The following is a 20,068-nucleotide window of genomic DNA, read 5'->3' on the forward strand; positions in this document are numbered from 1 at the left end:
AAGAACAGTCACACATTGTTACGTTTAAACCACAAATCAAGTTATGTTGCATAACGCAACACCAAACGAGATGTCTTCCTGTAACTCGACGATTTTGGTTCATTACGCTGAAATGACCAGACACTCGATAAATTTTAGAACAATACTGACTTTCACGCTCCATACTTAGGAAATGGAATATTTTTACGTAATACACGCACTTTAGTCAAATCATGAAAAATGATGCAAGGTTACGTTTAGATTTTTATATGTTGACATTATTCCAGTTGGAACTGCGGTAATTAGTGGTGAAGAAATATCATTTTTATTCAGGAATTGCAGTTGTGAAATGCACCGGTCTTTTGTGTAATCGACCACATTAAAAATCATCTCTGGAATTACGTTTTATGGGGTTTTACGTAAAATATAAAGGTGTGAACGCTATTTATTACATTTATGATCAGACTCCATTTTTATCGTGACATTTCAATTAATCTAGGACGGTCAGTAGTGCTTGGAGCAGTTTCCGGATTGCTAAAAGTTTTAGACTATTAGTAATTCGCAAGATTCTGATTTCTCTGATAAAGACATTAACATAACAAGTAATTACATTTACACTATTTTAGTGTTACTTTGGAAGTAATAGACAGAGGATAATATTTACAACGTGGAAAACGAATCTAAATTCACATTTCGATGCAAAACTGAGTCCTGACACACATTTAGACCGTCTTTCTCATTTTCTTTTAGATTTTATCAGAATTACAAGTCGCGTGTTGAAGTACCAGTCTGAGCGTTAATTAGATCATTAGTATTAATAATAATTTAGGAAATAAAAACGAGTTTATTATGTTCCGCGTCGATAAAATTTTGAAGCTCCGAGCCACCTGTTGTTTGCCCGCGGATTTCTTTCTTTCATAACGAGTTGAGGTAGGTGTTAAAAATAAGAGTTTCTGGTTGAGTTAATGAGCTGGTTTAGTAAGTTCATTCTGAAATAAGACGTAACTTGAGTTCACTTACATTTAATTAAATATCTGGGATTTTCGAGGAATTTTCTCTATTTTTTTAATTATTTCCGAGTTCATCTTTCAGTTTAAATGCTTTCAATTCTTCCATTTATTGCTTTAGAAATGTTGGTTCTTTCATTTACTTCTCTCATTATCAGACTAAAGGAACAAAAAATCCACATTTTATTGCAAAGTAGAAAAATGCTCAAAGCGGTTTATATTTTGGATATTTTTTCAAATTGTGTTTAGGCTGACAACTTTTGATATTCTAGATTCTTTATTTATTTAAATTCTGTGTTTTTCGACAGATTCGGACTTTTTTTTTAATCATTTTACAATGCTCGTCTTTAATTAAATTAAAACTAATTAAAAGGAATAAAAACTATAATTAACTTATTTGGAAAGTTACAGCGTATCAACCTATGCATTTTTCATTTTTTTTATTCCAATGTCCATTTAAGTCAGTTCATTATATCCTTTTCAAGTCAATGTAAACAAGTCGATGACAAATGGAGATATTTACCGTTAATAAAAAAATACAGAATTTTCTTCCATTTGACCCAGTTTTTAAATAAATAAAATTTTAAATAGAAATGTTCGCCAATACGTCGGAATTTGTCGTTTAATTTATAAATAAAATGCACTTTATAGTTCTCACCCTATTATCGATCTTTTGATGGCAGCAACACAATTAATAAATAAACGTAAAGAATACATTTCCATTCGATTAACAAATTGGTTCATGCAATAAGAAAATATCACTTAACTACCCCATCAAGTTAAAATTATCCCTCGACCACCTCTATTAAATTAAACAGCTATTATAGATACTTACCTATATGAAGCCACCGGTATGAATCATAATTAAATAATCACCTCCATTAAATTATAGAGCAATTTTATCGATGTCATCTGTGCAATTTCCACGCTATCTATTATTAAAACTCTGCACGTGGGAGCCTGCTCGTGCACAAGAAAAATCGATTTTGAAATTTTACTACCCTAAGCCATACACAACACTATTAATTATTAACAAAGTTAGGATCTTACTGTAGTAGTTGGATAAGTGTAGGCGCGTAATTGCAGGGAAAGGATAAAGAATTCTAAAGAAAAATAAAGATAAGGAAGTTTAGCAGGAGAGATTTTTTGTGGGTCTTTATTACTCGCACAAAGGTTTATTAACTGGGGGTATGCAAATCGTTTGTTTGATTTATGCATATTAATAATTTAGTATTTTATTCAATTATTATAAATTATGTCCTTCACTGTCACTTGCGATTTTTATTCAGAGGATTTTTTCCAAATGTTGCTCTACTTGGGCGTTTGGACCATGTAATTTCGCAATCAATACAATGATTGAAACTTGGTTTCTTTTAGATGATCTAGTTTTTATCCTGTTTGGAATTTCATACCCCAATAAGGCAAATCGAGTGATGGATTTAGAAGCGGAAGCGGTATTGACATAGAATAGCAATATTGCAAAACAATGATAAAGTTGCCACTGAAACTACCAAGATAGTACAGAGAAAGTATATTATCAGATATCCCTGAACAGGACAGTCCGTTTGTTGCAAGACCTCTAGTGGGGGTTTGTTATGGATTACTATAAAGATATCGACAAACCGTAACATTCCAGTCGATAATCACACCCTGTAGTTTCAGTGGTCATTACAATGAAAGCTTTGGTACGTATTGTGCGTCGGTACTAACGGTGCTAACCCAAAATTTTGAAAATATTGAAGTCGTGCTGGAACTTTTTGGTTTGAGTCTAAATTGTAGATTTATCAAAAACGTGATAGAAAACTTCGCTCCTTTTATAGTCAACAAGGAAATTCTTGCAATTCGTCCTTTTTTGCATATTTGACCTGCATATTTGGCACAGTTATCACAGATCTTTAATCCTTATATGACATTCATCTAATCATTACGTAAGTTCTAGTGCAAGGTGTTTTACTATGTATACAACTGTCTGCATTATGAAACACTTTCACTCATTGAGATCTACGAGCCGCGGCATCCATACAAGAAGAAATCTTTAAAATCAAGCACTCTCGTTCAAACGTACTGCATCTAAACGACTCCTTTGTGCTTTTTTCCTGTTTTCGCCAACGCCTTTCAAGTTAACGGATGTAAAGTCTCAACTGCAGTCATTCGCGGCCTTGCAAGAAGTGACACTTGAAAGGAGCGTTGCCCATGCTACAAATCATGCATTTTTAATTTGCTGCACCACGCATTCGTGGAATGGGTGTTTTCTCACAAAAAAAAACACAAGAATGTGCAACGCTCGTTAAATTTCCTCCTTTACAGATCTGCGTTTGCCTCATCCTGGGCTCCACATGGGCCGACAAAGCGGAACCTGCTAAACAAAAAGCTGTTGGTAAAAGAGGAGTCCTCGGTTTAGGAATCCACGATGGCGGTCTGATTGACGGTGGTCTAGGCTTAGGCGGTGGTCTCGGCTTAGGCGGTGTCGGACTCGGCTTAGGCGGTATTGGTCTCGCTGGAAACGCTGTAGGCCTCCGTGGTGCTGGTCTCGCCGTACCTGCAGCCATTGATCTCGGTGGTCATACCCACACCCACACCACCATCACTAGAAATCTTGGAGTTCCCGTCCCGGTGCCTCAACCTTACCCTGTCGATAGACCGGTAGCCGTTCCCGTTCGCGTTCCTGTAGGAGTACCTGTTGATCGTCCTGTGCCTGTCGCTGTCGACAGACCTGTTCCGTACCCTGTGGATAGACCCATCGCTGTTCCCGTTGACCGTCCTATTGGCGTGCCTGTCCCTCATCCCGTGGGAGTGCCCGTTGACAGGCCCATTGCCGTTCCCGTACCTCAGCCTGTTGCTGTGCCGGTAGCCAAGCCCTATGCTGTTCCGGTGGCTCATCCCGTTCCGGTTGCCGTAGGCAAGCCTCTTCTTCTCTCCAAAGGTCTCTGGTGAAGTTAAAATAAGTACCAATTGTAGATAAAATGATTATTTTTGTAAATATCTACGACTTTCTTAATAAAGAATGAAAGTTTACTGTTTTTTCAATAAATAAAATCTAAATAGCCAGGTAATGTATAAAATTTCCATAAAAGAGTAGGTAAATGTAATAAAGTTGCCAACATGTTTAGACTCTTAAGTGAAGCATAATAGATATTATAATAACTTTGCGCCAATATTAGATTACCAGCTTTGCAAACATGAATTAATTATGTTATTATTATATGTTGCATTGCATCAAAATTTCATAGTAAATGTAACCTGAAGTTGTTTTTCAAGAAATTTTCAGGTATAAATCTTATTATCTTGATTTTTCTCCACTACATTTTGTACTTTTATTTATCAAAATGAAGTTGTAGAGTGTGTTGCGGCGAATGATTTGTTGCTTGCACAAGAGCTATTATTATTATTATTTATTGCTAAATGCAGACACAAGAGATAAATGGGTTGCCTAGATAAAACTATCGAATGCAAATAAAATAATGCAGCTCCGAGAATATTCTTTCGCTTCTTTCTCCAGAGAAACTAACCCAACGGGTAAATAATTCATCTATAAAATTAGTTTCATATTTCAGACACTAAAGAACAAGGTGACGCATCCACCATCATTTATAGCATGTTGAAAAAAAAATTATTTTGATTAATTTTGTCGATTATTAAAAATTGACCGTCAGATTTAGTAAAGATACGCACCTTCACTATAATAAAACTAAGAAAACGTAAAAAGTGTAAGCCACTTGAAGTTTGAAATAAAAATTGCATATTTAACAAACTTAAACTACTGAAGTGGCGCATCCACCAATTTTGCATCAATATTTGAAAATTGTTTTTTCTGTGTAAAAATTCGTCGTTTCTGCATTTTAAAGACAATCTGCACGACAACCGAGGACAGACGCATCTCATAAAGAAGCGTTTATCAAAAATGACTGCTCTCTTGCGCTTTAAAAATTCGTTTTGTTCACTTCGTGGATATTAGAAAATTTTCCATCCCTGCATGTAACCAATTGAATTTCACATAAAAGCAGTCTGAAACTGAAGCGTGTCGAGAAAATCCCACACAGTTTAGCGATGTTTATGCCTTAAGCAGGTTGCAGCATGTTAAAATTGCATGTTTTCAATAACGTTGAAATCAATCTTCTTCCAAATTTTAAGATTCCAATCTTAGTATGGAGACATTCCGTGACCACTGAAACGAAAACTTTCGGAACTCATAAAAGATAAAAAAGGAAAAAGGCACGTTCGTGACAGCATTGCAGTTTCCAAGTCTCTCAAACTACATGGATAACAAGAAAATCAAATTTTTACCACTTTTACGAGCAGTTTTAAATGTTTAGGGGTTGCGAAATGGTAATCAAAGCCTATTATCGAACATAAACCTAGATTTAGCTAGTCGGATAAATTTTTGAAAAATTTGTATGAGCACATTTTATATTTAACATCGAAGTAAACTTAAGAAAAATTATTTCTGTGTCAAGTTGCTTCATCGCATTCAACTAAATTTTTAGTTGTAATTTATATAGTTGTAATAAGACCACAGCTGTTTAAGTAATTCATCAATATAATAATTGTGACTAAAATGTCTTGTTACAGTTTCTTCCTACTTTCGCAATCCGGATAAATCTTTCATCTATAACTTCCTCGCACGGAATGCGTTCATATATTATGTATAAGCACAAAAATGAAATAACTTTTACTTTAATAACACGATTTTAACGCTGCATTATTTTATCGAGCGGCGCGTGAGATTTATTGATGTCTGCGCTCAACTTGTTGTCCCGTTGAACTTTACCAACGAAAGTCTGCCGAAATTCAAGTTGACGGTCACTTTCCCCGCACCTTTATTAATTGTCCACTTTTATAATATTTACCAACTGTCAAGGTCTAGTCTTGCACAGTTTTATTAGAAACTTGAAGTAGTTCATGGCTTGGAATCTTCGACGCCGTGTAATAGAATGCACACCTTTTTTTCAGTGAAACGTTCAGTGTAGTGGAGGAAAGAAAGAAGCAAAACAAATGCAGTACTTGGTAGAAAGGGTTATCTGCATTTATTCATAATAATAGTTCAGTGAACTAGTGAAATTAAAAGATATAATTATTGGTACGACGTACCGAAGAAAGTGAATATCTTACAGAGCTAAAGGTACAACCGGCGTGGTCAAACCTCAGGATGTTGTGCCATAAAGTGTTGTTTTTCTTGTTGGTGTGTCTAAAGTCATCATTATCTCAAGACAACAATGTTTGTCCAACGATTCGGGATTACTTAACAATGAAAAATAACAACAATTGTTGGTACAACTTTGCAGCGGATCTTAAAGTGGTAAGTCATCATTAATTCGATGCTGACCTACATCAACAACTGGTTTTTTAACTATTACACAATTTCTTCAGCCTGAAATTATACGGAGATCTGGATATCCGTGCATGGAGTACAAAGTGCAGACCAAAGATGGGTATGTTCTAACAGTGTTCAGAATTCCGAGCGTTCAGCAAGATAAAGGTCCTGTTTTCTTGCTGCATGGGGTCCAGAGCACCTCTGGTGTTTTCGTGAGTTTGGGGCCTCATTCTCTTGGTAATTTGATAACATGTGAGTTTCTGGTACTATTGGGAATTGTTTCAGCTTTCCAACTTGCAAACGCCGGTTATGATGTTTGGTTGGGAAATTATCGTGGCACTGAATACTCCGAAGGCCACACACGTTTGAATGTAACGCAAAGGGATTATTGGAATTACGGGTAAGTGCTCGGCTCTTCGTTATCAATCGAGAAAGTTAATTAACGATAATTAATGTAGCATTAACAAGTTTGATTAATATCATTACAATACAAAAATACTAACCCAATTATACGCACAAATCCTTGTACGATAACTGGTGAGAAAAATGTCCTATTAGGCGCAATTTCAGTACGGTAATGTCACCTTAATTAATTCCAATGACACCTGTTTTCCAGTAGTTATGCAAGAAATGACTCTAAATTATTGAACTTGATAGTGACTCCATTTTATTAAATTTTGCAAATTAAAAAAGGCGTGTTCATTATGTAACTGTGGCGTGATATTTCCTTATTCTCTACGGACAGAATGTGAAAACAACATGCAAATAAGAGAATAAGACTAGTTTGTTGTTTACCGGAAAAACAAGTGGAAATGCAGCGTGACCGGCATCTTCACTTTGGCGCAACATTGCGAAAAATCCACACTTATGGTTCAATTGTTTAATTTCGCATTCTTCCGCATGTAAATACATTCCATAAAATCGATTCCGCGTCTTTTTTCTTAGGAAAACAATTCAATTGAATCCTAATTGGTAGCGTGACTCGATATTTACTGAAGCGTAAAAGCTCTTTTAACTTTCATACGTATCATGGATAAACCTATCTACTTTCCTCTTGTTATTACTTATTTACATTTTTAATATTTCTGGAAGTACTTATTACTCTTATTACTTTTACTGAGGATCTTGATGTAACTGCCTCAAGGAAGTGTCGATTAACTGGTTCGTTATGTTCTAATTTAACACGCAGATTCGAACATGAAGTCAATAACTTACTTTATACCGCCATTTATGTCGCAGCTTAAGTTTTAATAGGTGAGACAAACAACTAGCGGAGAATTTAAATCAAATAGAAAATTGACGTTAAGTTCGAATTATTGCTTGTTCTCAGGGTGACATTTGTTATAATGGTGAAAAAATAAAAGTAAGTTAGTTTATTAATAATATCTATTTCATGCTTGCACTCTCGACAGCAAAATCCTTATTAGTGTTAGTATTGCTCCAATAATTATAATTATTTCAATGACAGCGGGCGCCTTTCGATCTACACTAGTTTTAAAGAGTCCTTTTCCAAATTTTCTCCACTTTTAGAAAAAGAATCACTTTCACTATTGTTTTCTTGTTTTAGCTTGATCGACTTTTTAAGTAAAAAGGAGCTAAGAAAGCGATTCAAACATTTTCATTATCTGGGATTACCATAATATGATCGTTTACTAAATATAAAAATTTGTTGGACAAAAAACAAGAATTCTACCACAACAGTGTTAAATAATGTAAATAGGGTAATTAAAGGTATTAATCGTTTACATTAAAACACTGAATTAATGCGTGCCCAACAGCAATGTTCATATTAGTTGGTGAGAAGAATTCAATGTTTTCTCGGTTCTCGGCTTTTCTTATAGTCGCAAGACTTGTTGGAATTAAACTTTTAAAGCTTCTTCTAGTCAATACTTCTTCTTTTCAGCTGCTTTTGTCATTAGGAGAAGCTTTACTTAATTAAGCTTTCCACTACTTCTCCGTGCCTCTCTTGTTCTCTTCCTTGTTTAAATACAGAGTATAATAATGATGAATAATCTTCGCGATTTGTGCATGAACAGCAGCTCATCACTTCTAAATAGAGCATCGGGAACAACATATGGCTTATGTATCCATGTGCATTAATTGCCCTTCCGACTACAACCGCAAATTCAACCCGAACTTCCAATGACATTCCTCTCGTGTTTCTCTAGTGTCTTTAGTATTTCTTTTATTCACAAATTGTTTACAGAACAAATCGTAACTTTGAACTAAATTAATATTATTCAACAATACAATTGTGGGCTTTAAAATTGGTGAAGGCGGCTTAGCGTTCCCATTAATTAAGCAATGAATGAAGTGACGATAATTACAAGTGCTCTAGTTCAATAATATTAATCAATAATTGATCCGGTAGCTGTAATTAGTATCAAAACTGGGAGTTCCTGCAAAAATGATATTTCTACTCCAATTGTGACAAAATCTACCTTCTCTCGTATCGCGATGCAATCAATATTAGCGATATTGATCACAATGACTTCTGAACTTTCATTAAAACCAGCTGCCATGAAACGATAAATATAATTTTGAAATGCCATCTAAACTTCAATTAAAATCATTTACGATTGCATGACTGTCATTCTTCCGGTACTCTGATAAATTGTAATCAGACCACTTTCGCACAAAAATTTTTCAATATTTTTCAGTAATTTGACTTCCGCTGTGATCAACGAACTTTCTACGGTTGTTTTAGAAATGACACGCCTTTCTTCAGAATACCTGTGTGTCATTGCATCAGGTTGCAGTGTAATGCACTCAATTGCGTAATATAGTCCTACAAATCTCCTTTCCGGTTATTCAAAAATCGAAGTTGCACAAAATCTAATTTACAAACCAAGTCTGCGTAATTACGCTGTTGCCAATTCAAGATTTTTGTTGACAGTTTTCCACTTTCTTGAATTGCAACAGCCTTGCTCGAAGGAATTAATTGTTGATTTTCCAGAGCGGACGAAATTGCGTTAATCGACGTTCCAACGATGTTAAATTTAGTCAAGTACCATACTTGGCGAAAAGGAAAAATTACCTATATTGGACATTCTTTGGGGACGACAGCTGCTATGATGTACGCTTGTGAATATCAACAACATGCCAAAGATACTGTTAAATTGTTCATATTTTTATCACCTGCTTACAAATTGAATAATATGAGGTCGCCTTATCGGATTGTTCTTCCATTGACGAGAGCTGTGCTGGTAAGTAGATTATTTACTTATTTTTTTTATCACTGTGAGCATCCAGTGAATTTGAGCTGCGATCTTTCCGTGATGGATAAAGCTCAAGTCAAGCAACCATTTGCCTTCAGGGAAGAAGGGCGGCAAGAAGTCGGCGCTCGGTGCGATATCATTAATGTAATAGGGACCCTTCAATAACTTGTTACTAAGAAATAGATAGATAATAAACGTACCTTGAGAAAAGGGCAAGTACCTAGATTAGAATCTTTTATGAGACTGCATCGAATTTATTAGCTCGATAAAGAGTGCAAATGCCTACAGTGAAGTCCACCACACTTTTTTTGAATTCATTGCCTTTAAATTCAAGGGCTGTTACTTTTATCTGAAAAAAACTAGTCTGAGATTTGGTTTAATTGAATGAAATTGGTACTCTCATATCGTCGTCTGTTAGTATATCTACTAGAGTTTCGTACGTCACGTTGAGGGCAGCCAAATTTCTATTTTTTTTATAGAAGATGAAAGATGTTACCTTGACCACTTTCTCGTCTTGTTTTATTAGTTTGGCAAAATCGTTTTGCACCACGACTACTGTCTAAAATTACGTCTGCTATTATTCTATGAGGAAGACCGGTACTACCTTAGCTTCCACCACGGAATTCACTGTGGAAATAACAACCAAAAATAATATTTTCAACTTCATATCAACTGTAATGTGCAAAATTCGTATGACTAAAATTTAATTTTGAATGGGATTACATTTAATGATTTTTTAATGGTTAAAAATTATTATCAATGAATTTTAATGTAAATTTCGATTGTCGACAATTATTAAAATAAATACCGATGTTATCAACAAAACAACTGATGATTTTACTATTGTTGTAAAAATACAATACGCAATTTCGATGTCATTTTTAACTAAAAGTAATTTTTTCTCAACCGGTGTTACCTGTAAACAAACTGAAATGTTTCCAATAATAGTTTAATTTATCATTGTAATTATCAGGGTGAGAATAAACGGAGAAGAAAACAAAACTCTTAAATCATCAGAATTACAAGTTTTGATATAAAATTGGCGGAAATCCTGTCGAAAGGTTTTGTAATTGAGAATACTTAGTAAGTAGGTAAAAAGAGAATAAGATCCCAAAAATTAAATGATTGGCTGGGAAAAACTTAAAATAAAACGACGAGCACTAGTTGTTATCAATGTTATCGTTATTCATAAAAAGCAATGCAATGATTTTTTTTTAGAATTAATTATACAGGGTCCCGCAACACTTGTGTCCACCCCCAAAATCGTCTTTAATTTTAAAGTTACAATTTTGAAAATTTGCATACGCTCATAGTTGACAAAGCTATAGAAGCTGACGCAAAAATTTGTTTTGTATTCCGGTTTGGTTGGCGTCGCGACGCCTAAGAAGTATAATTTTTAGCGATTTTTGAGTTCTTGCGGAAATATTCGCGAATTCATTTTTTTTCAACATAACTGTGATACAAATATCTGAGTTTTTATTTTAAATCTAATGCAAATCGTGTTTAAAATTTGCGAAAAAAACGCTGTTTTATCAAGTTAGTTTTCAAAATTCTAACAGCGCAGCGGCAAACTACGTTTACACCAAAATTTCACAAGTCACTTCATTCACTCTTATAAAGGTTAATTTTGATAAACACGGGCATGTTGCACTTTATGGACACCAGAAATCGTTAATTTACATCGAAAAGTGACAATTTCACTAATTAAGACAATCTAAAGCGAGCCAAAGGATAGATGTCATTTGTGACTCACAATTAGCTAAAAATTACATTTTTAAGGCGTCGCGACGCCAAAACTATCAGTGATACAAAACAAATTTTTGCGTCAGCTTCTAGAGCTTTGTCAACTGTGAGCGTATGCAAATTTTCAAAATTTTGTCTTTAAAATAAAAGACGATTTTGGGGGTGGACAGAAGTGTTGCCGGACCCTGTATTTGCTTCAAAATCAAACCAGTAAACAACAGTTCTAACCACTTCACAGATCCACTGATAAAAACCGACTATGAATGTAATTTTAATATCAAAACTTGTTTTTCTGGTAGTACAGATTTTATCTAATGCGAATTAGATCAACTTCACGAATTTGATTGTTTTTCCTAATTATTATTAATTTATTCTTTGGTATTGCTTGATTTATCGGTATTACAGTATGCCAGCTTCAGTTAGTTTGGCGCAAAAGTACGGTGACTGCTAATACGAAAGAAAATTATTTAATTAAGTAAAAATGGACGTTTTTCTAAATAAAATATCTGTTTTATGTAACACTTTTTCAATTAATTAAAATAATAAAATAAGAAAATGTCAGCAATTTCTTGTGGCCATAAAACTAACGAGAAACGGTGCTCGTAAGTATAACCGGAAACCTTTTTCTAGCAATTACTTCCAATCTCTATCATATATTTTTGCCACGCGCCTCTGGAATTACCCGTTTCGAAAAGAAATCATTACAAGAGCTAAATTATAAGTTACGTTAGACACACCACTTACTCTATCATTATAGATTAATATCTTTTCAGTCTGTATCCAACAACCTGAACGTTGTACAAGTATTTTCACGAGGATATTCCAGAAGACTTACACGTCCAACGTGTCTAGCATCCACGGCTTTGATGCTAGTCTGCCTGGGATTACTCAATGTGTTTCTAGGTCCATTTACACAAATCTCTCCGGTAAATGACAAGAACTACGCTTTGTCCCAACGCAGTTAATGCTTTTGTTTGACAGGAAACAATTCCTGTGCTTTTTAACCAGTTCCCTGGTGGCACATCTCTGAAAACAGTGACGTACATATCGGACGCTGTTAGGGGTAATTTTAGAAAATTCGATTACGGTGGGAGGAACTTGTACTTGTATGGAAATTCAACGCCGCCGGAGTATGATGTTAAGAGAATACAAGTTCCGGTGTTTATATTTTACGCCTCGCATGACTGGGCCACCAGCAAACCGGTAAACAAAGAAAATTTCTGCAGATTTCTTTTAATCGTGATTTTCTAGGACGCTATTAATTTATATAAATCATTGACACCGGAGGCGAAGTACGGGATTTATGAAATCTCCAATCTGAGGTTTAACCACTTCGATTTCCTTTTTGGGAAAGACGCGAAAAATCTAGTTTATGACAAAATTATCCAAGTTATGGATGGTTTTCCCAATAGAGTGCCCTTGCGGTAAAATTAATTGCGCAGAAAGTTAGATAGATTAGTAGTTATCGATGTACATATTAATTAAATATACAGTTTTATTTGCTTCTTGTTGTTTTATTGGAAGAAAGGAAACCTTCAGACTTGGTTGGTGATATTGAGGGTTTTTCTTTCGACTTTCACTAGAGGTAAAAATTTCTAAGAATGTTTAATCATGGCGGTAATTGAAAGAACAATGGTCACTCTTTCGGGGTTTGGCCGCGCTTCTTTCATTGCGAAACTCCTAAAGATTTTTTTTGTTCAAATTATAAATCGTTTTTGAAATGACATTGATAAAAACTCAAAATCGGTCCAATTATCCACTCAATTAATAGAAATAATCGGTTGCTTTCTAAACCGCAATGATTCGTTTTTTCCACTTGCATCTGCATTTGCAGGTGGAAAAATGCAAACCAGTTTCTTTCACTGCAGTGTTCACCCAAATGTAAAAGTTTGCTCGTATTGTTTGTTTAAAATTTACGATCTGCATTTTATCTCAACGTAATATTAATTAGTTCCGAGACATGTGTGATATTAATATAATTAGCACAATAACAGGTGGAGAAATTTTTTGAGTCTGAGGATAAAATTTCTTTTCTGCGTAAGTTAACAATCCTAGAAGGTTGTTTTTTCTTCTCGTCAAGGATATTTCCACAAGAATGAGCATAAAGTCCTGAAATTTTTTCCTGAGTCATTAGTTATTCAAGTCCAACTGAACGTAAATGAAATCTATTCGCCGGTAAAGTAAAGGGTGTAGTACTCTCTCTACATCTAAATTCGTTTTCCTATCTATCGTGGTTGAATATTCATTATGTCAAGGTCCAATCCGAGCTTATAAATGCCTCGGAAATAATTGACCAGTAAAGTGCAATGAAACTAAAGCAACATGTTGGTGGTGCTGGTGTTATTAGGGTTCTTCCAAAATAGTTTCGCGGAAAAAAACAACGTTTGTCCAACATTTAATGACTACTACACCATCACGAATAATTCGAATTGTTGGTACGATTTTTCGGCGGAGTTCGATGCTGTAAGTTTTATTTTTCTTTGACACTCGTCCAGAAGCTTTTTCTAGCCTACTGTTATAAAACTTAACGGCTACCCTGTGATTGAATACAGAGTTCCTACCTTAGATGGGTTCATCCTGGGAATGTTCAGAATCCCGTCGAAGCATCCAAGAGCTCGCAAAAACCCAGTGTACCTCCAACATGGTATTGCTTCAACGTGTGATTATTTCGTGGGTTTGAAAAGGGACTCCTTGGGTACGCCTCCAGCAAACCAATTTTAATTCACTAGTAATATTTTTCCAGCTTTTGTTTTGGCTGAGGCGGGTTATGATGTCTGGTTAGGTAATTACCGTGGAACTATTTACTCAGAACGACATATGAATTTGACTGTTTTTGACCAGAGGTACTGGGACCACAGGTACGATAAACAAACTATCATATAAGTAATAGTGACGAAAAACTTCCAGTATGGACGACATAATAGCGTATGACTATCCAGCTCTGTTCAGTACGATTCTCGAAAATTCGGATCCCGACGCCAAAATTATATATATCGGGCACTCTTTAGGTACCACTCTTGCATTGATGTACAGTGCTGAGTACCCCGATCTCGCCGGGAGGATAATCGACATGATGATACTAATGTCCCCGGCGTATACTCTGGTGAACATGAAAGCACCTTATAAATATGCAGCTCCATTTGGATCTGCTATCATGGTAAGTTATTTGAAAAACTCAGTATGGTACGCAATGTCTGCATTCACTTCCACTTCCCGTGTGTCGTGCCCATGAAGTGCGTGCAGACTAATTACCATATAATTTCTTTAATTAGATAACACGAGAATAAACTAATTGATTACAGAATATTGCCGGAGAACTGGAAATCTTCCGGCTTGTTTCTCATGCTGCTGTTCTAAAAACTTCAATCAGGACGCTCTGTCTGGAATCTCCACCCATGATGCAGTTATGTATGCAGTTGTACAATTTATTCTACGGACCCAACACCCAAATGCACCCTGTAAGAAGCCTATTTTTTCTAAAACTATTCTAGTGTTAAATCCTAGGATATTATACCCATCAACTTCAACCATTTACCAGGAGGCACCGCTCTAAAGATTCTAAACCAAGCAGCAGATTTAGTCTTGGGAAACTTCCGAAAATATAACTATGTTGAAGAAAACTACAAGTATTACGGCAGTGAAAGCCCTCCGATCTATGATATTAAAAAAATCCAAGTACCTGTTTACATAGTTTATAGTACTCAAGACTGGGCTACAACCGAAGCGGTGAGTGTTAAATAGGCGAAGAAATAGTAGTGCACGTGCCCGTAAATGTCGTGCGCCAATTTTTTTTTTTAAACGATAGGTGTGCAGTATTGCAATGTCGTAAAGTGTGCAGACAGCCTGCATGATATTTTTGAAAGTTGGAAAATTTATCCTTGTAAAATAGTACGCATGTCTGCGTAATAATTCATGTCCTGGAATGATTGATGAAACAACTTGCGGAAAAAACAGAAAAATCTAGAGTTTTGCGGATATGTAGGTACGTGATTTCCGTGGGAGTAGCAGTCTAGAGGTACTTATTAATGGAAATGATTTACAACAGGGAATAATATTAAGGTGTACTGAAGTTGTTGAAAAAGAAGGTGTTGGAACTATTGTTTCGTCCTTGACCTAAAAATTGGCGCCATTTGTGGTTCAGTAGCGTCACGATTCTTTTGAACTAATTTGTTATAGATCCCATTTTCTTAATTTTTTACCGTTACATCTATTTGGTGTAATTACATCACACTAATTAGATAAAATCTGTCTTAGTTTATGTATCCTGCTTGTAATGACTTCTTCATTTCCGTTTTACTTAATTACTTTCACTTCAAGGTGCGAGTTCTTTGTGTAATTATTGCTACCAGTGTCAATGTACATTACATCTAACTCGTTCAGTAATTTTTACTTGCGTCTTGTTAAATAAAATATAGAAAAAGAAAAGAAAAAAGTGCAAAAAAATATATTGGAAATATTTCACATTTTTGAAGTGCTTTTGAATGCTTCAAACTTATTATTTCTTCTTATGTAACAAATTATTCAGATTCTTTAAAATCTTTTAGGTTTTCTTAAATTCCGGCCAAAATATCCTTAGACATTCAACTTTCTTCCAAAATCGTACTTCAAATTGGTTCAGATTTTTTTTTATTTTTCTTGGATTTCTCGGGTGATTTTCATTCTAAAGATTTTCAAAACATTCAGGGCTCCTTGACTCCTTTACATTTTTTCTTTTGGCGTTTTCGGTCCTTGCTCTTACTGATTTGGATACTTTGGACTTTTGTCATTTATTTTATTTATTCTAAAAAATATTTTCTTTAATTCCCTAAAAATTTTATGTTTGCTAAATCCTTTGGAGTCCAAGTTTAAAAAAAAAGTTTCGTAATGTTTCGAATTTTCTTGTCATCGTAGATCATTTTCCAATTTTTTTAAAATCTTCTTTGAACTCTTCAATCTTCTGTTCGATTCAATCAAGAGACCAAGAAACTGATCCTGAAAGCCAAATAAGAGCTCCCCACCCACACTGTTTGTTTCCTTTTTCTAATTTTTCTTTCCCACAGGATTCTGTAAACCTCTGGAACCAGCTGTCTCCAGAAGTCCGCCTCGGCATAAAGCGAATAGACCTCCCAGCCTTCAACCACATCGACTTTGTCTACAGTCGAAATGCCCGCAGTATTGTTTACGATGAATTAGTTGTACTTATAAATAAATTTGTGAACCGTTATCCCCGTTTCTTATTTCTAAATTTAGCTCTGAATTCACCTGTGATAAAGACATCGTTGTCCTCTTGAAACCAAACAATGACGTAAGTCATGTTAAATGCTCGTCCCCATTGTCGAGGAAGCACCGCCATGACTTAACAGTTACACACAAGAACAAGAAAATAAGGAGGTCATCGACTACCTGGTCTCCACTATCAAGTTCACGGTCGTCGCAGAAACGTCTAGAAAATCGTTCATCATTGATGGCAGCATAGTCATGACTAGATTTTTGGTGATTTTGGTCATTTGTGTGGTTGTTCCTTGTGTTCTATCAGCTCGTTACGTGCCTAAATGGAAAAAACAGGTATGTTGGGTGTTGTGGGTTTCCTCATGACTGATTTTTGTAGGCTTGTGAATTACCCAGTTCACATAATGAACACTCACATTACGTGTGTGATGATGATGGAGAAGTGAAATGTTTACCGGGATGGACAGGAGATTTGTGCGATGTTCCCAAATGTCGACCAGGATGTGACCCATTACAGGGATATTGTAACAGACCAGGAGAATGCTTGTGTAAATTGGGCTATTATGGTGAAAAGTGTAATAAATGTATACCTTTGCCTGGATGTCAACACGGATATTGTAACGTGAGCTTCGAATGCATCTGTCATGATGGATGGGATGGAATATTCTGCTCAGACCGTAAGTAGCGAGCTCTAAATAACGATCGATGCACTCATATTCTCCCATTAACGGAATGTAACATAATAGCAGTAATACCGCAAGTAATAAAATAGCAGTATTATTAACAGACGTATTCCCGTTATTTGCATTTCAGATATAGGTGAAATAAGTATGTTTACAAACAAAGTACATACTAAATATTCTATCAAGGAAAATAAACTAGAGTAGGTACTAATAAGTCGAGCCGATTGATGTTTTTTATACGATCATTGCTAAAAACCCATCATTTCGACTATTATTCCAGTTATCTCGAACAATATTGATTCCCTGCGCCAAGAAAAACTCTCCTTGAAATAACACAAACTATTCTGCAACAATTTCAAACATGGAAGAAAAATCTTGTTCGCCTGACCACACCTTCTAATTATCCGCTTTAATTTTAATCGGATCCTTAGAACTTTAAGTTCAGACACGCGATTAAACTTAGTGAACAATAATTACTGCATTGCAATAATTTATTACCTTGGCGACACGTAAGTGTGTCATCTTAAGTAAAAAAACGGTTCGATAATATTGTTCATTTAAAATTTATGGATTTTCTTCTTAAACTTTCGCAATTTGTTATTTTACAGTATAAAAAATGTTCACCTGCATCATGATTTATGGATCTCGAGTTATGAACATCAGTTATTCTAAAGACGAATAAATAAAAAGCACACGAGTTTCGCGGATCGATAGGTTCATCACTTCAGCGAAGATCGGCGATCTATTGATTGCGCTTGAATGGGAAAAATTTCAAGTGCACGTGAATTAAATATTAGCGTGAGGATACAATATAAAAATTTCAAGAAATCAATTACACGTTTTCTACATACCTGTCTATAATTATTATGGATATGTTATTTGAATGAAATCAAACAGCTGTGGAAGATTTCGAAGGACCACCTTGCGTGGTTTGGAGGAAATTCGTGTTAATAATACATTCGTATTTAATTAATTAGGAGAACCTCGTTATAAAGAAGGCCAATAGTATTTAAATGCGGCTTATATTCAAGTTTTAAAATGTTTGTTTTTATCTAGAATTTAGCAACAATTTTATTGCATTTTACATAATTACCGTGTTTGCAAACAGAAGTATAAAGAAACCTTTGCATGTGTACAAACAAGTTTTTATACGTACATGTTGAGTAATATTGGAAAAACATTACAAATGTAGCAGATAAAAAGTTGACATTGTTTAGTCTATAAAAACCTATTTTTATGTAATTTATACGAGAAATGAATATTTTAATGGAATTGTTGTAATTATTTAGATTCGAATAAAAAAGGACTGGGGTGAAATATGGAACAAAATCTATGTAAATAAGTTTACGAATATTTTTTAGATTCTTTATTTAGATGCTGATGCTTGCTGAAGAATGATTCATTCAGATCAACGGAATTCCTCTAAATTTTGAATTCCTTCATAAATTTCTTATTCTTATCATTCGAGTTTTAATTCAGAGTATTTAAATTATTGAAGATAGTCGAAATCAAAGTCCTGAAAATTCTTCTATAGATGCTTGCAGTTTTTTAGACTCAAGATTATTTAATCCTTCTGTTACAACGACTTTAATTCACCTTTTCACTTCTCACAAAATAGTGTGACTTTGCATGCTTTACTTTCAACACTTCTCTGTCATTTCTATTATTGATTTTTGAACAAACGTCTAATTTTTTCCTAGTTAAGTACATAAAAATAGAATAATAACTGTAATTTCAGCAATCTGCCGCTTAGACTGCCATTCCACTCGAGGTTATTGCGATAGTCCTGGTGAATGCAAATGCCGTTTAGGTTGGGCCGGAAAAAAATGCAAAGATTGCCAAGTCCTGCCAGGCTGCATTCACGGCTACTGCGATAAACCTCTTGAATGTAAATGTTATCCAGGATACACCGGAATATTATGTCAGACACGTAAGTCTTAGCAACATCAATAAGGAATAACCCGATTCGATCGTTATATAAAAAGTTTCATATTGATAATTATTTATTACAGCTATCTGTTCAAAAACATGCCATAAAGAAAGAGGCTACTGTAGAAAGCCGGGCGAATGTAGGTGAGGTCATCACAAAAAGGAATTATTAAAATATGAGTTATTATCGATTTATTTACAGATGCAAGGTAGGTTGGTGGGGTACAAATTGTGAGAAATGTTACCCTTATCCCGGCTGTGTTAACGGTAATTGTACCCGTCCATGGGAGTGCAATTGTAAAAAGGGTTGGGGAGGAATGCTCTGCGATGAAGGTAAACATTAACAATAATAACGAATCAATATTAATTCACGTTTCCAGAACTGAATTACTGTGAAACTAATCCTGAAACTTGCAAGAACGGTGCTAAATGTATTTCACTTATCAAAGACGAAGGTAATTATAAGTGTTTGTGTCGGGAAGGCACGTCAGGGAGGAACTGTGAACAATCCGAAATTGCTACAACTGTAAAAGCTCCAACAAGCACTGTAGCGTTTAATTCAACAACACAAAAAACCGAACCGCTTCTGATAGACAATGAAACGTAAAGTTCCCATTCTCACAAAGACTATTCAAACATTTTTCAGCAGGAATTAATTCGTTCCATATTGTCGCTCCAACACCTACGTCTCAGAGATAAAATTATTCAGTGTTGTGACGAATTAACGACTGATTGTTTGTTCTTACAATGATAAAACAATAAGGAACCTTCGCCTAGTTTACGAAAATGGAAGGTGGAAGGTTGGAGAGCCGTTTTCAACGTGCAAAGAACAGGATGGAGGAAAAAATGTCATTGCAGGTTTTGGAGTAACAATAGGACGAATTATCAGAATTGGTTTCAGTCTCTGGTAACTTATTTATTTATTTATTTATTTATTTATTTTTGTTTATGCCATGTAATAATTATTATTGTTAATATAAGTTTTTATGG

General features: G+C 35.0%; 4 protein-coding genes and 1 pseudogene across 6 annotated transcripts; 4 read left to right on the top strand and 1 right to left on the bottom strand.

Annotated features, from left to right (window-relative positions):
• Window positions 1–2,560: 2,560 nt before the first annotated feature.
• Window positions 2,561–4,001, top strand: LOC148170128 (uncharacterized). Its single transcript, XM_088043244.1, has 2 exons — window positions 2,561–2,671; window positions 3,294–4,001. Exons 1-2 carry the CDS (start codon window positions 2,660–2,662, stop codon window positions 3,918–3,920), a joined length of 639 nt encoding a protein of 212 aa, XP_087899370.1. The 5' UTR covers window positions 2,561–2,659; the 3' UTR covers window positions 3,921–4,001.
• Window positions 4,002–5,873: 1,872 nt separating this feature from the next.
• On the top strand, window positions 5,874–12,762 carry LOC148170129 (lipase 3-like). The gene is made up of 7 exons (XM_088043236.1): window positions 5,874–6,282; window positions 6,354–6,534; window positions 6,583–6,697; window positions 9,254–9,503; window positions 12,032–12,184; window positions 12,240–12,461; window positions 12,510–12,762. The coding sequence occupies exons 1-7, from the start codon at window positions 6,133–6,135 to the stop codon at window positions 12,684–12,686; spliced, it is 1,248 nt and encodes a 415-aa protein (XP_087899362.1). The 5' UTR covers window positions 5,874–6,132; the 3' UTR covers window positions 12,687–12,762.
• On the bottom strand, window positions 9,441–10,182 carry LOC148170130 (uncharacterized; annotated as a pseudogene). The gene is made up of 4 exons (XR_015770574.1): window positions 10,120–10,182; window positions 9,913–10,074; window positions 9,716–9,864; window positions 9,441–9,671 (listed from the first exon to the last, which is right to left on the bottom strand). The product of XR_015770574.1 is annotated as an uncharacterized LOC148170130 (transcript).
• Window positions 12,763–13,264: 502 nt separating the features above from the next.
• LOC148170131 (lipase member K-like) lies at window positions 13,265–16,565 on the top strand. The gene is made up of 7 exons (XM_088043755.1): window positions 13,265–13,721; window positions 13,767–13,953; window positions 14,002–14,116; window positions 14,166–14,415; window positions 14,561–14,716; window positions 14,763–14,984; window positions 16,298–16,565. The coding sequence occupies exons 1-7, from the start codon at window positions 13,581–13,583 to the stop codon at window positions 16,526–16,528; spliced, it is 1,302 nt and encodes a 433-aa protein (XP_087899881.1). The 5' UTR covers window positions 13,265–13,580; the 3' UTR covers window positions 16,529–16,565.
• A 5-nt stretch (window positions 16,566–16,570) lies between these two features.
• On the top strand, window positions 16,571–20,019 carry C901 (notch receptor 4 protein C901). Of its 2 annotated transcripts, XM_088043756.1 has the most exons (7): window positions 16,571–16,802; window positions 16,846–17,143; window positions 18,888–19,079; window positions 19,162–19,222; window positions 19,281–19,411; window positions 19,459–19,681; window positions 19,728–20,019. In XM_088043756.1, exons 1-7 carry the CDS (start codon window positions 16,716–16,718, stop codon window positions 19,732–19,734), a joined length of 999 nt encoding a protein of 332 aa, XP_087899882.1. In that variant the 5' UTR covers window positions 16,571–16,715; the 3' UTR covers window positions 19,735–20,019. The 2 variants fall into 2 exon arrangements, with proteins under 2 accessions (XP_087899882.1, XP_087899883.1); XM_088043757.1 differs by having other exon boundaries at window positions 19,459–20,019.
• The last annotated feature ends 49 nt before the right edge of the window (window positions 20,020–20,068 follow it).

The sequence above is a fragment of the Gnatocerus cornutus genome, chromosome 8 (genome assembly GCF_029298725.1).
Source record: "Gnatocerus cornutus isolate USDA-ARS CGAHR chromosome 8, icGnaCorn1.1, whole genome shotgun sequence".
NCBI classification, from domain to species: Eukaryota; Metazoa; Arthropoda; class Insecta; order Coleoptera; family Tenebrionidae; genus Gnatocerus; species Gnatocerus cornutus.